A 15,473-nucleotide genomic window follows, 5' to 3' on the forward strand; every position below is an offset into this window, starting at 1 on the left:
ATCTCATCTTGTACTGCCTTCTTCCATTCTGAAATTTTTAATGCCTCTTGTATTGTGTTGGGAACCTGAGTATCATCAAGAGAAGTAGCAAATGCTCTGTAAGATGGTGATAACCCTTCATACGTAACATAGTTCCCAATTGGATGATCTGTACATCTCCTAACACCCTTCCTCAATGCAATTGGCAAAGTAGAATCATCAATGCTGGGAATTAACACCTCTCCAGCCCTATCCTCACCTATGTTCTCTTCAGGAAGACTTGAATTAGAGTCAATATATTGGCCACATGTTGACTGTGATCCGTGCTCTAATTCCTGTCTTTTCCTCCTCCTGATGTAAACTTGTAAGTTCTCATTAGCAAGTTGTGGGGCTATAGGTTGAATAGGCATGGGAGACTGGATGGTCACGGGAGAAGGAACATTTGTGTGCTGGGCTGGCTGAACTGATGGCGGCATGGGTGTGGACAACTCAGTGGGCGCGAATTGGGAAGGATTTGGTGACTCCGAGTGAAAAGAAGGTACACCCTCAAGAAAAGACTCCCAAACTTGATGTTCATTCATGCTCTCCCCCTGAACATGAGATTTGGGATAGAAGAAGACATGTTCAAAGAAAGAGACGTCCATGGTGGTGTAAAATCTTTTGTTGGTTGGAGAATAGCATTTGTACCCTTTTTGGGTTGGAGAATACCCTAGAAAAATGCACTTATTTGCTCGAGGAGCAAATTTGCTACGATTTTGAGGATACACATGAACAAATGCCGTACAACCAAATACTTTGAGTGGTAAATCAGAAGAGGCGGCATGGGTGTGAGGAAACTGTTTTAAGAAAAGTTGACGTGGGGATTGAAAGGTAAGCACTCTGGATGGCATACGGTTAATCAAATAGGTAGCTGTGAGAATAGCTTCCCCCCAGAAATAGTTTGGAACATTAGAGGAAAACATAAGGCACCGAGCAACCTCCAAGAGATGTCTATTCTTGCGTTCGGCCACCCCATTTTGTTGTGGGGTGTCAACGCAAGAACTTATGTGGATAATGCCATGATTTTGAAGATAAGTACTGAGACTACTAGTAAAGTATTCCTTTGCATTATCTGACTTGAGGACTTGTATTTTGGAATTGAATTGATTTTGAACCATAAGATTGAAGGTTTGAAAAATGTGCCCGACCTCTGACTTTTCTTTCATAAGGAAAACCCATGTTACCCGAGTATGATCATCAACGAATGTCACAAACCATCGAGTGCCAGAAATATTTTTTATCCGGGAGGGACCCCACACATCACTATGTACTAGAGAGAAAACAGTCGAAGGTTTGTATGGGATTTGAGGATATACTGTTCGAGTATGCTTTGCAAACTGACAAATTTCACAGTGATAAGATGCTGGATTTTTATTGATAAATAATCTGGGAAACAATTTTGCAAGGTAAACAAAGCTAGGATGACCAAGGCGATAGTGTAACATTATAATCTCACTATCTTTATTGACCTTAGAATTTGACACAGAATTGAAAGACTCTGACATACTCTGAGACTGTACGCAACTTGCTTGAGAGACTTGGTTTGAGAATTGGCCACATGAAAGGAGGTAGAGCCCGGAACACAGTTCAGCACTGCCAATCATCTTCCCCGATTTCAAGTCCTGAAAAACACACAAGTTTGGATAGAATTTAGTAACACATTGGAGATCATGAGCCAATTTGCTAATGGACAAAAGATTACAATCCAAGTTTGGAACATGGAGGACAGAGTCAAGATATAAGTCTTTAGTAAGTTTTATAGAACTTGTCCCGGCAATTTTTGACTTTGAACCATCAGCAATATGGACGGATGAATGACTATTACTTGGCTTGTAATTTTGAAGAATGGCAGCATCTCCTGTCATGTGATCAGAAGCACCTGTGTCTACTATCCACGGCCTCATTCCTCCTCGATTAGCAGTGAAGGCTACACCGGTAGTACTGCCACTGCCAACTTGGCTTAATAATTTCTGTAGCATCTCCATCTGCTCTTTGTTGAATGGACTCGGCTCGGGAACAGATGTGCTCTCAGAGTTGGCAGCCACGTGTGCTCTGCCATCTCTGTCAAACCTTGGCTTTGGTTTCCAATCAGCAGGTTTGCCATGAAGCTTCCAGCAAGTCTCCTTATAATGGCCTGGTTTCTTACAATAATCACACCAAGGCCTATCCCGTTTCTGACGATCTCCACCACTACTATTAAATGACCGAGCAGCAAGGGCAGAGGCATCCAATGTTGGGGCAGGTTGCTCTTTTGATCCCATCATCACTTTCTTTCTACTTTCTTCACGCCTAACCTCTGAAAAAGCCTCCCTGAGACTTGGCAGGGGTTTAATGCCCATGATTCGGCCTCTAACATCATCCAATTCCCTGTTTAGTCCTAGGAAGAACTTGAACAGTCTCTTTTGTTCCACAATTTGCCTGTATGTTGCTGCATCATCCGAACATTTCCATGAGTGAGTCTCAAATAAGTCAAGTTGCTGCCAATACCTTGTGAGTGTGTTGTAATACTGAGTAACTGACTGCTCTCCTTGACGGAAGTCATGTAGAGCTGATTCAACCTGAAATAGTTCTGAAGTATTTTCAGAACTTGAGTAAGTTTCTTTGGCTGCATCCCATATGTCCTTTGCAGTCCCAAACAGCAAGAAATTTTCGCCTATGTCATTGTTCATGGAATTGATAAGCCATGACATGATCATGCTGTTTTCAATCTTCCACTTCCTGAAACCCGGTTCTGTAGTTTCTGGCATGACTGCTTCTCCAGTGAGGTACTCATCCTTTCCTTTACCGCAAATGAACAGCAACACAGATTGTGACCACTGTAAATAGTTATGGCCATTTAATTTGTGTCCTGTGATGAGAATAGGAGAGGAATCATTGCCACCAAGGTTTGGAATTTCAGATCTGCCCCCTGATTCTGGTGACGTGACGCTGGATACTTGTGATGATGCCATTCCGTATTTTGTCATGGACCGGAAAGGTAGAAGAACACTTTTCAAGGCACGTGCAGGGACTGGAGTTGAGAAAAAATAGCCGGAGGACGCCGGAATATCTGATCAGAGGGCCCGCGGAAGCAAAAGAACCCCAAAAGAGGCATGTGCAGGGCTCGGATTGCACAAACAGGTAGGAAGGGTGGCTGGTCGGCGTCAGGCGAGCCTGGAGGAGGAAGCGCGTCGCCGGAAAGTGGCTCACGCGCCCTCACGCGCCGGCGCGTGAGATGCAGTCGCCGGCCGAAAAAAACGCGCGTGGGCGGCGCGTGGATGGGTTTCTGGTTCCGGTGCTTTGGGACAAATTGGAGATCTCCTCCAGGCGCTCCTTGCGGTGTAGAAAAAAATCGTCGCCGGAAAGTCGCCGGAAAAGTTCGCCGGAAAAGTTGCCGGCGGTGAGTGTTTTCTGACGACGATTCGACTGACCGGAAAGCGAGCAGGGACTGATGACCGGAATGAGAGAGAGAGAGAGAGAGAGATGATCGGATTGAGATATGGCCAGAGAGATTTGGCCGGAATGAGTGATGGCCTGAATAAGAGATGGCCAGAAGGGATTAGGGTTTCAGAAAACTGGCTCTGATACCATGAAGAAATTTCTGAACTCCTTTATTGATATTAATCGGTACACACCATACACATATATATACACAAATGACTGAATAAGAAAAAATCAATCTAGCTTAATTCTCTCCTAAAATTAGGAAACTAAATCATAAGGAAATATCCTAAATGATCTCTCCTTTTTTATTCCTAAATTAAAGTCCTAACTTTGGCATTATTTCAACAGTTTCTAATCATGATAACTCTAAAAAAATTGGAAATTGAGAACATAGAGGTAAACAAACCCCCACCCCCACAACACAAACACAAAAACCAATCACAAGTCTTCCCAGAAGGGAATTCTAATCACATCTTCCATCACGAAAATAGGTATGACCTAAGAAATCCTAGAAAACATGAACAATGGCCTTCCCAAGGTATCAATGTGACTACCTAACTAGAATGTTGGCACCTCAACCATTCAAATGAGTCCCATAGATACTCAAAATTATCTTATGTCAAAGAGCATCACTTTCCTTAGGTATAGATCTTTCTTAGAAGCTAGTTGTTTGTCATTGCTAAATTTATTGATTGTATGGGATCTCACTAATGAGGTTTTAGAATTTTTTTTTTTCAATAACATTTGGTGTCTTTTGTATACTTCCTATGTGCTTGGGGTGTATCCCCAGTTTGAAGGGGCTTTCTAACAAATCTTTATTTTCCTATTAAAAAATAGAATGTCAAAAGTTTGTTTAAGGTTATAAAAAAGAGTTAGAGAAAGATCAAGAGAAGACAAATTAGAAAAAGTTTAAGGAAGGCAAAAATGTTACTTTCTCAATCAATTGTGAGGGACAATCTTGGGTGGTTGGTGATAGGAAGGACAAAGCCAAAAAAGGGGAACGGAATCTTTTCTTGAAGTATGAATATTGATATTGCTTGCCATCTTATAGGAGAAAAAGTGGAGTCTTGTATAATAGTGTGGTTATAGATGCGAGAGGTCTAGAAGAGCCAAGTGCCTAACTTACCTTTGAGGGGTCTATCTAAAGTAGTCTTTTATCAGAACTTCATTGTTCTAGAGGTGTGGACTTGTACTCAAAAAATTCCCTTCAATCAAGGTAAAAAAAAAAAAAAAAAATTGGGTTAAAGTTTACTAGCCTTTTGATAAGGCTCAAACCCAACCTATGAAGGGACTAAGAAGTATAGAGTCATTTGACCTGACCCTTTATGTTAGGAAGGAGACTTTAATGTCATTCTGTTCAGGGGTAAGACAATGCAAGGATCCTAGATCATATCAAGTATGAGGGAGTTTTCCTTTTTCCTTTTCTTTTTCTTTTTCTTTTTTTCTTTTTTTTTTGATAGGTAAAGGAAGGTATATATAAATGAGGGAGTTTTCAGATATCATTAATTACAGTGAAATGGTGCATTTGCTTTGTTGGGAGCAATCTACATTTTATACAATAACCAGGACACCCTTGCCTTGGCTGGAGCAATTACACTGGATATCAGTCAGAATCAGGACACGCTTGGATGTTCTATGTTGGGACTTGGGTAGACTCCTCTTTGCAAATCGCCCTTTTATTTAGGTAGGTTTCCCATGAAGCAAGAAAATTCCTGGATCTTGCTCAGATGGATTTTCAGAAACATGTCTCACAATAATGCTTGATCTACTGTCTTACTGAAGGCAGGGAAGGTAAAGGATGTTCACAGGTCCTTTCCGGTCAGAGAACATGCTTAGAGGGTTCAGGGATCATGAGAAGAGAAGGAATGGTGGGAAAGTTTACTATTTCCTAGTAAGTTTAAAGCTCTCAAGGAGGATTGAGCCAGGAATATTCTTTTGTAGAGCTAACATGTCAACAAAGCTTCTTCATGAAGTTCTTGAAGCTGTATAGCAAGCATGAGTTGTACCATCTCTGGATCAAGAGTTAGCAGAATGCCTGAGGGCCAAAGGGGAAACCAAAAAGGTTGGCCAAGCTGGAAGAGACCACTTGACCAAAGAACCCAAACAGGGGTTGCAACACAAATTTTTTTCCATCAAATGGATTGGTGAAACTCCTATCTTGTACATTCCTTTTGGTCAGATTCTGTAATCCTTTTGATGCAGATTATCGTTTTTTTAACTTTTTAATTCATATTTTATTAAGTGCCATTCCTGATTTTAAACAAAAATGGGGAAAAAAAGATAAGAAAAAGCACAATTTCAGAGAGGAAAATATAAAAAGTAAAAAGTTCTGTAAAAATCATTGCAGATTTTATGAATGTGCGAAAAATATTTGATTCAGGCATAAAAAGGTCAACATTTCCTTCTATGCTTCTACATATCACATCAAACTTCACTAGCACGATGGTTATTAACGTCATTATGCAATGATCACCTTAAAGTCATGTGATGCCCTTATTTTTATGAAGAGGACTGGTCCTCTAGAACACGTAATATAAGTCAAAATAGCACTTTCTTCATACCATGTTCTATAGATCCCAAAAAATAAATTTAACTAGCAAATGCCTTATTTTGAATTTGAAGGAGGTTCCCCCTTCATTAAATAGTGGATATCTGAAATGAGTGGCCTTTATCAAAATGCGTATGTCATATAATTGGCAAATATAACAAATATTCTGAATCAAGTCAGCAACATCAAACTAGATGCCAACCAAATCTTGATGACACTTTTAATGAGAATCATTGCAGGAATGGAATTCAACTAGAAAACTTGCCAAGAAATTCTACCTGGACCAGAATAAAAGGCAAGGCCACACCCCCGCTGGGAGCATTTCCTGAACTGTATAATTGCTCATTCCGCTGTATCAGGTTCTGAAGACCTACAAACTTGATGGAAGGAGAGAAAAAGTCAATAAACATCGATCATCCAACATAACTCACCAAAAGAGGAGGTCCTCAATCCAGATTTATAATAGGAAATCAACATCATGCCAGAATTCTGAAATCTAATCCCAATAGGGAATGTAAATACTAGTTTTTACTTGTTCCTCCAGTTCTTGCAAATAGGCAGCTTTCTTCTCAATCCTACCCCTCAGTCCAATGCGGTCTGTCTGCAGTAATTACATTCAAGAAGTTGGATGAACTCATATTAAATCCAGAACACTTAAAAATAAAAATCAAATCTATGACCAAACACTAACAAACAAAAGCTACACTCATACCTTTAATTCTTCAATGTCATTTAGACTAGTGCGAGGCAGACCCTTCCATTGTATTTCTTTTTTATCCTTCGATATGATATCCATAGCCATTAGAACGTTCAGGGCATCATATACTCTCCTCCTTATGTTTTTCTCATCATATTGTTGCTGCCATTTCAAAAAAAAAGGAATAAATAACTAAGTACTACCTTGATCTTTCAAGATCACGGATATTGAACTAAGGAGGCAAATAAGATTTTCATCATCCAGATTGGAGAGTACCAACCTGATCTGGAGATGTAAGACTATTGCTAGGATCAGCAAATTCAGCTACCAGTTCATCTGCGACCTGAAAAAAACTTCAACTTCTCAGAATTAGGCATGCAACAGTTAGATGATAGATAACACAATAAGTGATATAATATAAGTGAAATACTAAGACAAGCCAGTAAAAGTGAGAAGCATCATCCATCAACCACAGGTATAGTTTTATAAGGGCAGATATTCAAAATTAGATTTAATGCTCTAAACAATACACGAAGACTCCAAACAAGTTATAAGCTTCCAGCTTTGGATGGATATGATAACAATTAAAAGTGAAGCTAAACATAGGGCAAATAGTTCTATCAAGTTTACAGCAGAACTTTACTTTCTAGGTCAGATGGGATTGTTAATGAAAAGTTAATTGATCATAACTTCAATAGAAGCTCAGAGAAGGTTCTGTTAGTGATGGCTACATTCCAATCCAGTAGAATTGGGGTCCAAACTTCAAACCTCTAGTTGTATGCAAGGGTGGTGGAATAATTACAGTTTGAGAAGTTGAAAGATGGGGCAAATGGGAGAATCTGAGAGATATGGGAAGGGAAGAAGTTGAGTAATACGAAATTGAAGTGAGATATCTTGTCATTTTCTGGTGTAATATATTTTCCCTCTTTTCTGAATTTTTTGGGTGATTGGCATGGTGGCTAATTTAATTTCTCTCAAGTTTCTTTCTTTCTTTTTGCAGCCTAGTTTTGGCTCTTTTTGTATACTGCTTGTATACGTAGGGTGCGCCCCCTGTTTTGGTGTCTTCTTAATTCAATCTGCCTTTGTCTATCCAAAATATATATATATATATATATATATCTTGTCATTTTTGTTAAATTTTTGTTGAAACTTGCAAATTGAATGAAAGCAGGGATTTGATATTTGACATAGGTAAGAGGTTAGGAGACAATTGAGAGGGATATTTAGGTGTTTGCTTTCTTAGTAGTATAGACATATAAGTGAAGGCTTAATATGATCAATACATCATGTCATTGCCTATTAAAAATGATTAATATGTGATGTCATATTAAAACTTTATTGATGTAGAAAGACTGTCTATATCCATGGAATCGCTGCACTGTGCACAGCACATGACCAACACAAATACAGTGATCTATATAAATGTAAATCCATACAACATACCCCATACCAGATAAGGAATTGCTATCTTATGAGATAATGGATATACAAAATGTCTACTGGCTATGGTTATAATAATATATTTACTTAGAATTTAACTGTTTCATTTGGTGGCACTTTACCACATTGCATAACATGCCATATCTGTGTCTAGTGAATTACTATATGAAGACAAACTAGTTTGTGCTTTCCATGTCATCATATTGCACCAATATGGATGATTTGAGCATCACATTGGCAGAAAAACAATTTTTGGGGGCTATGGAACCTGAACCATAGCCTGAAAAAACTATTTCTTTTGTCATTCTTTGGTCCCCTTGGAAGAAAACAAAAAAGAGTGGGATTGAGAAAAGGTAGACATTGTTGATAGTCATCATTTATAATACTATTACTTGTCTTACTTAAAGATTAATTAAACAGGTGTCATGATTCCTTTTGACAAAGATGAACTACATCATACAACGGCTAATAAAAAAAGGGAGAAAAGTATACCTACACCATTCACCAAAAGAAGGAAGAGAAAAAAAAAAAACACAGAGCTGAGGGCAGGGGCAGGAAAAACAATGTAAATGTACAAAAACTATATGATATAATTGAGGAGCTAAAAGGTTTCCCACAAAAGAAACAAAATGCTTTGCCCCTTATTTAGCTTAAATAGTTCACAGCTGGATGAGCTGTGCATGGAACATAAGAAAAGGAGTATTCTAAATCTCTAGTGGTATCAATAATTTTGCAGAATCAACCACCAAACTTCCAGGAACTTTTCTCTATTAACACACAAGAAATAGCAATTTTCAATTATCTCGCCACACTAAGGTTGAAAAGGCCCAAGTCTCTGACTTGTAACAAGCCCTAAAACAAAGTTAATATCTCTGCCTCAATGGCCAACCTCTGTCCAACCAATTGGGTTTTTTTATAAATGAAGCTTTGATACAAAAGCGAGTAAGTACTCAACACCATACTGCAATGGTCTCTCTCTCTCTCTCTCTTTCTAATTAAAAACAAGAAATTCATTAATAAAGATTTAGAAACTACACGCAGAGGATGAGAAATACCCAAATAAACAAACTCAAATAAAAAGAACAAATTAATAAGATTTCTCCTATATACCACAAAAAACTATACAAAGGAAATGTGGTTCTACTCTCCTTAGAGATCAATACACATACAAAAGAGGTGAAGCTTTGCTCCACATTTCACATTTTAAGCCTTTATTTACACACCAAATTCCAGTAAAGTTGAATAACACCAAGAGGAATGTTCTTGAAAGCTAAAGTTATTAAGACCAAAAAAGAAGAATAAAAATAAATTAGGTCCTATATTGACTCTGCACTTCACTTATCCTAAAAAATCCTTGCATTTTTTTTTCCATATTATCCAAACCAAAGTGAAGCATGCAATTTTGTTAAAGAGTTTTGTCTTTATTTGTTCTCCCTAAACCTCAAGAAATGGTCATCATGTCACAAATGCTCTTGGGAGGGACCCAATCCAGTCAGGCCAGCCTAATAATCTATGCCAAAGTGTCAAAGTCGATGGACAATATAAAAAGAGATGATCAACCGATTCACCACTCCTCATACACATTGCAACAATCAGGACTAAGGGCATTGTGAAGTCTCCTCATACCATAATAGTGGCTTAACAACATCAAAGTTTAATTTTATTGAACCTTCTTGAAATGATAAGAGATTAGGAAGACTTTCTCATCTCATTTCTCAAAGTAGCAAACAAGAAATGTGGGCATTAGTAACAAAGGCCTAGAGATGAGAAAAGGTAAACCAAGACCCAAATAGCTACTAATGACCACCACATTTATTCAAAAAGTCCTAGCATTTTTTTTCCCCTACTACATAAACCAAATCATTAGCACTAGAACTTGGGCAAAGGTTGTTCACTCTTTTTTTTAATAGGTAAATAAGATTATTTTTAAACAATGCATAATCAAAAGAAGGCACACCAAAGCACATAGGGAGTATCAAAGGTGACAAAAAAAATAAAAATAAAAACCTCTCACCTATAAAAAAAAAACCTAAACAATCAACAAAGTACAAAATAAACACAGGTGGTCCATTTAAAGACATTCTATCCTAAAGCAAGAAAGAGCATAAAAAGGAGTTTTTGACAACTTAATCCATTTTCTCTACATTGACAAATGTTATGTGATTCCTCTCATTCTAAATGGTCTACAATAAGTATAAAGGGGTAATCCTCCATACCCTTCTACAATTACCACACCCCCCACCCCACCACACAAAGGTACCCTGCTAACTTGATAAAGTTTCTCTAATTGTAGAACTCAACACTACTAACTTTAAACAATGACAATAATAAGCGCCATATAAATCTTGTTTTAGCACAATGAAGAACATGAACAGTTGATTTGTTCTCAACTTTACAAAAATTATAGGGCCTATTTGGAAGGTGTTTCCAAAATCTTTTTTTTGTTCTTGAGAACAGAAACACTGTAAAACATGTTTGGAAAATGTTCTGCATGTTTTTAAAGTTATTCTCTGCATTCTCAAATCGATGTTTTTAGAGAACAATTTGAAGTTGTTTGCCTTTTTTCTACACTGTTAACCAAATAAAAAAAGACCAAAAAAAAAAGTGTGTGCGCGCATGTAAATTTGTGTATCATACAACAAACTGAACCAAATCTTAAATCCACACACAAAGAACAAACCCACAAACCCTTAAATTTGTGTTCTCAATTTTTTTTTCCCATTTCCTTTTCCAAAGGAGATAATGGATTAGCAACGATGTTGGTCGCGAAGGATGGTGGCAACACTGGGATGTGAACTTCACTTAGATGGGGCAACAAAGGTGGATATGACCGTGGACTATGTTTAGATGAGAAAATGTGTGTATGTGTGTGTGTGTGTGTGCGTGTGTGTGTGAAAAAGAGAAAGAGAGAGAGGAGAAGGAATGGGGAAATGGAGGTGATGAGAAGGGAGAGGGAGAGAGGAGTGTGGAAGCAAGAGTGATGAGAAGAGAAAGTGAGAGATCATGAGAGAGATCTTAAAGGGAAGAAGAAAGATCCAGAAGAAAAAAGAGGGGCAGTGTGGGAGTTGCTTTTCACTCTTTTTGGAGTGTCTTGGGTGTTTCCGTCTACAGTTAGGGAAACCCTATTGGGTTGGAACGGACTCTTTGTGGGAAAAAGGCGCAAGATAGTTTGGAGAGCTGGTCCTCTTTGCATTTTTTGGACAATTTGGAAGACAAGGAATAGAATTGCCTTTGATGATGAGGTGTTGTCCATCCAAAGGCTGAAAACTTCTTTTCTTAACTCACTTTGGTCAAAGACTAAACGTTTATAAAAGATGGTCCTTCGACCTTTTTGGAGTTTTTAGATTGGGTGGGTTCACATTAAGGGAGGGGTTGTTTTTTGAATATCTTTGTGGACAACTTTTTGTTTCTCTTGTTAGGGGGTGGGTATTTACTTTTCTTTTATGTATATTTTGAGTCACTATTTTAACACCTCCTCATAATACAATACTTCTCTTACTTATCCAATAAATAAATAAATAAAATAAAATAAAATAAAAAAAGATCCATAAAGAAAAAAAAAATGGGAGTGAGGGGTGGGAAATGCAAAAGGTTTTAAAAAATGATAAAAACAAATATTATATTTATAAATTGATACAATTTTTTAATTTTAAAAATATAAAAATTATTTTTAAAATGGATATAAATTTTTTATCTAAAATTATTTATATTTAAAATATTAAGTTGATCAAAGAAAATATAATTTTTTAAAAATTGTTTTATAAAACTATTTTTCACTAATTCAACCAAACATGTTTTTTTTTTTTTTTTTTAAGAACAAAAAGTTGTTTTTGGAATTCAGTTCCCAAACAAAATTTTGTTTTGGAAAACACAAAACCGTTCTAAAAAATAGTTTTTAAAAACTGTTTTAAAAAACACTTCCCAAACATGCCTATGGTTACTCACCAAAATTCATGCCCACCTTTTTAACTAATCTAAAGCCAAAATTCTCCCCCAAACTACATTCCACCAAAGAATCCTACTTTTGTTGACATCTAAGGGTTCCATGCTACATTTACTAGAAATTTCTTTCTCTCTTTGGCTTTAAGAAAGGGTAGAAGGCTTTGACTACAAACAGTCTGCCTTTTCATTCCCTCTGTACCAGTTTGTCTTCCATACCCCTCTTCACTGAATACTTTTTCAGTTTTTCCATAAAGGCCTCAACATTTTCTAGCTCCCCATTGAACTATCTTGAGAAACGGTGACTCCAATGGCCTCCCTCCCCTAACTCCTCCCATATTTGCGGAACTCACACACCCTTTGAGGTGGTTATGGGGAACAATGAAGGGAAAAAGATGCTCAATGTTGTGACACCTCTCAACCAAGTGTCCTTCTCAAAGGTGTCCATTGAGAATTTTACTCTCCTTCCATTTCCCACCTCAAAACAAGTTCTACTTTTAAAATCCCCCCGCCCTCTTTGTATTGTCTTCCATACCCTAAACCCATGCCATCCCTTACCTCATAAGTACCACCCCACTCTACTTTCCCATGCTTCCCATCAATGACCCGCTTCCATAGGGGCTCCTTCTCTAAAGCATACCTCCATTTGGTTTCCTTCAAATGTGTGGTAGATATGTTGACCATCTCATTTGAGAACTTTGACAATTATCTTAGAGGTAGGGTCCTTTGGTGAGTGCCTATCATACCTTTCATATTTTCTTATTCATCAAAAGGTAAAAATGTGAAGTGTATGCAAGAAGACATAAAAGCAATTGGGGAGAATACAACAATTTGATTCTGATCAAAAAAAAAAAAAAGAGAATACAACAATTTGACCACTTTTCAAGGTAGTTAAAAGAATTTATATATTACCGCTTCCCAAATGGATAGATTCTATTGTCTTAGAATTTGGGGCCCTTATCATCCCCAAAACAGAAATGCCTTTATCACCAGAACTACAGTGAGGAGCTGTGTGAACCACCAGGATAGAGAGAGCACATCAAAATACACCGATGTAGCATGTGGGTTACTGGAAAGCTACACCAATGTAGCATGTGAGTTACTGGAAAACTATATTTGATTAACATCAATTCATGGATATTTTAAATTTAAGTAATTAGAAAAAACCAACAGGCCCTCAATGACAAAAATTTGGATCATGTAAAAGTTGCTCCAACTGAGTAGAATGCCTAAACCACACACTAATAATAGCATAGTGAAGTGCTCCTGTCAATCAAGAGAGAGATGAACAAGAAGAAGAAGAACCGCCATGTTCCACTATAGCAATCTATCTAACGCAACACCAACCATTTAAAACCAAATTTTGAATCTTTTTCAGAGTGAATAAGCTCAATGACAAAAACACAGCATACAAGTAAGAAAAATAATTATGCAGTCATCTATAAAATAGGCAATCAGCATTCAAACAATGAGCACAAAAAATTAAATGGAAACATTAAGCATGAATCTTATAAACCATCTGACCTCGTTATAAGTGGTCCTTCCCTTGCTTTCCACTTTCTCACAAACTAGACACAAAAAAAACAGCACAAACATCAAATTAGTATTTGCTGCACCAAGGCTCATCTCAGCAAAGGTGAGTCATACTCTATCAACATCAGAGAACTAATTTTAGTATGAAATATATAGGTATCAAGCCTCACAAGAACATGAGAATTGGAGATGGGTGTGAAACAAACACCTTTCATACTGAATTGACGAAGTCCCCTACCACTCTTATCCCCCCCAACTGCCCGTTGACCTCTTTTCTTCTTCCTGTTACTGTTGAGAACTTATGGTCACTTAAATTGATAAAGAGCAACAAGCAGAAACGCATAACCATTAGCATAACATTAAGCAATTTAAGCTCAACCACTCAGAACAAAATTGTAAGACTAAATATGGCCAAAAGGACTAATATTAAGAATTCCATATCTAAGACTTCTAGGGCAGTATCAACTATCAGTAGCATGCCTAATTGAAGTGCAAAGGATATAATATAAAACCCCATTATCACAATACTCACAATCATAATCAAAACCGACTCAATAAAAACATAAATTTTTCACGTTTTGCAGAAGCAATATCATCGTTTTTGGACCCCACAACTTCAAGAAACAAACTAATACTAAATAAACCACCAATTTCAGCAGTTTCTACAATTATGAGAAAAAAACACAATTCAAGGGGTTTTACCAAACTAGGCAAAGCCCTCAAAACTGAAAACTCCCACCCACGAACAATTCAGCTTTACATGAATTAAAGAAAAGATACTAAATGGTGAAGAGAATAAAAGACTCACGCGGCCCCTTGAGATCCGGCATCATCACCGTGAATGTCAAGATGGTTTAATCTAAGAAAAGTGTTTTCGCTCGCCGGTGTTGCCAATGCGGCCTCGCTCCGGCTCGACGGCGACCCCACGCTTCCACTTGTAGACACTGACTGGCCCGAAACCGTGGTGCCCCAGGACCTCGTAGCTCCTCCCTTAGAAACGGTTGCTGGGTTCTTCTCCCCATCTTCTTGATGACTCCCTCCAGTCACCATTTCTTCTATAACCCCAAAATTGAACCCCAAACAAGATATGTATGAAGAAAAAACCCAACAAAAATAACAGAAAATTTCAGGGTTAGAAGAAGACCCTAATGAGAACTTACCTTATAGGATCTGGGTCTTAAACAACTGAAAGGGACTGCGCATGTACAGAGGTTGATGAGCATCAGTGACAAGTCTCCTCTCTCTACTCAGTGCACCAACAAAGACTGCGCTGGTGAAGCAGGCGAGGTGCGTCTCTATTGTGCACCGTGGGTTGAAGGTGACGTGTTGATCTAACAAGAGGGGGCGGTCGAGGAATGGGTGAAACCACGGGTCCACCGCATTCGGAAGAGGAACTCAGGGTTAGGCAACTGTACTGCTTTTGGGGAAAAACGAACTGCAATTGAACAGGTGGGAGAAATCGAGACGACGTCGTCTGGATGGGTCTCCGAATGCTGGAACAAATACTAAAACAGGCGGGTTTCCGAATGAAACGGCGTCGTTTTTCAGGAAGATGGGACCCTTTCATTTCAATCCTGAGACATGGAAGCCAAATCATGCGGTTTGGTGGCATGCAAAGGCAGCAAAGCCAGACCACTACTCGGGTCGGATGTAAATCTGGCCCGCAGTCACTAGACCAGATATCTCAACCCATGAGCCAGTCCTGATTCAGAAAATCGGACTTGGCCCAACCCAACTTACAACCCAAGACAATGACCCATAAAGCATGTCAAACCCAATTCATATCTACCTCGTAGACAAGTTAGGTTCTTGCATTCCTATAAAATATAAATATATTATAAAATAAAATATTAAAAATTAAATAAACTCATTAAT

The 15,473-nt window shown here is 38.1% G+C and overlaps 1 protein-coding gene across 2 annotated transcripts in view; it reads right to left on the minus strand.

Moving 5' to 3' along the window:
- Positions 1 to 15,210, minus strand: part of LOC100267128 (transcription factor-like protein DPB) — a 37,261-nt gene extending 22,051 nt beyond the window's left edge. Inside the window, exons 1-8 of one of the 2 annotated variants that reach the window (XM_002282414.5) lie at positions 14,759 to 15,210; positions 14,407 to 14,653; positions 13,807 to 13,886; positions 13,590 to 13,633; positions 6,967 to 7,029; positions 6,702 to 6,848; positions 6,522 to 6,590; positions 6,268 to 6,366 (exon numbers count right to left, since the gene is read on the minus strand). In XM_002282414.5, the coding sequence (XP_002282450.1) occupies positions 6,268 to 6,366; positions 6,522 to 6,590; positions 6,702 to 6,848; positions 6,967 to 7,029; positions 13,590 to 13,633; positions 13,807 to 13,886; positions 14,407 to 14,648 (744 nt within the window). In that variant the 5' untranslated portion in view covers positions 14,649 to 14,653; positions 14,759 to 15,210. The remainder of the gene's footprint in view (positions 1 to 6,267; positions 6,367 to 6,521; positions 6,591 to 6,701; positions 6,849 to 6,966; positions 7,030 to 13,589; positions 13,634 to 13,806; positions 13,887 to 14,406; positions 14,654 to 14,758) is intronic. The other variant, XM_010655316.3, reaches the window with a different exon arrangement.
- Positions 15,211 to 15,473: the final 263 nt, after the last annotated feature.

Source organism: Vitis vinifera, chromosome 8 (genome assembly GCF_030704535.1).
Source record: "Vitis vinifera cultivar Pinot Noir 40024 chromosome 8, ASM3070453v1".
In the NCBI taxonomy this organism is placed as follows: domain Eukaryota; kingdom Viridiplantae; phylum Streptophyta; class Magnoliopsida; order Vitales; family Vitaceae; genus Vitis; species Vitis vinifera.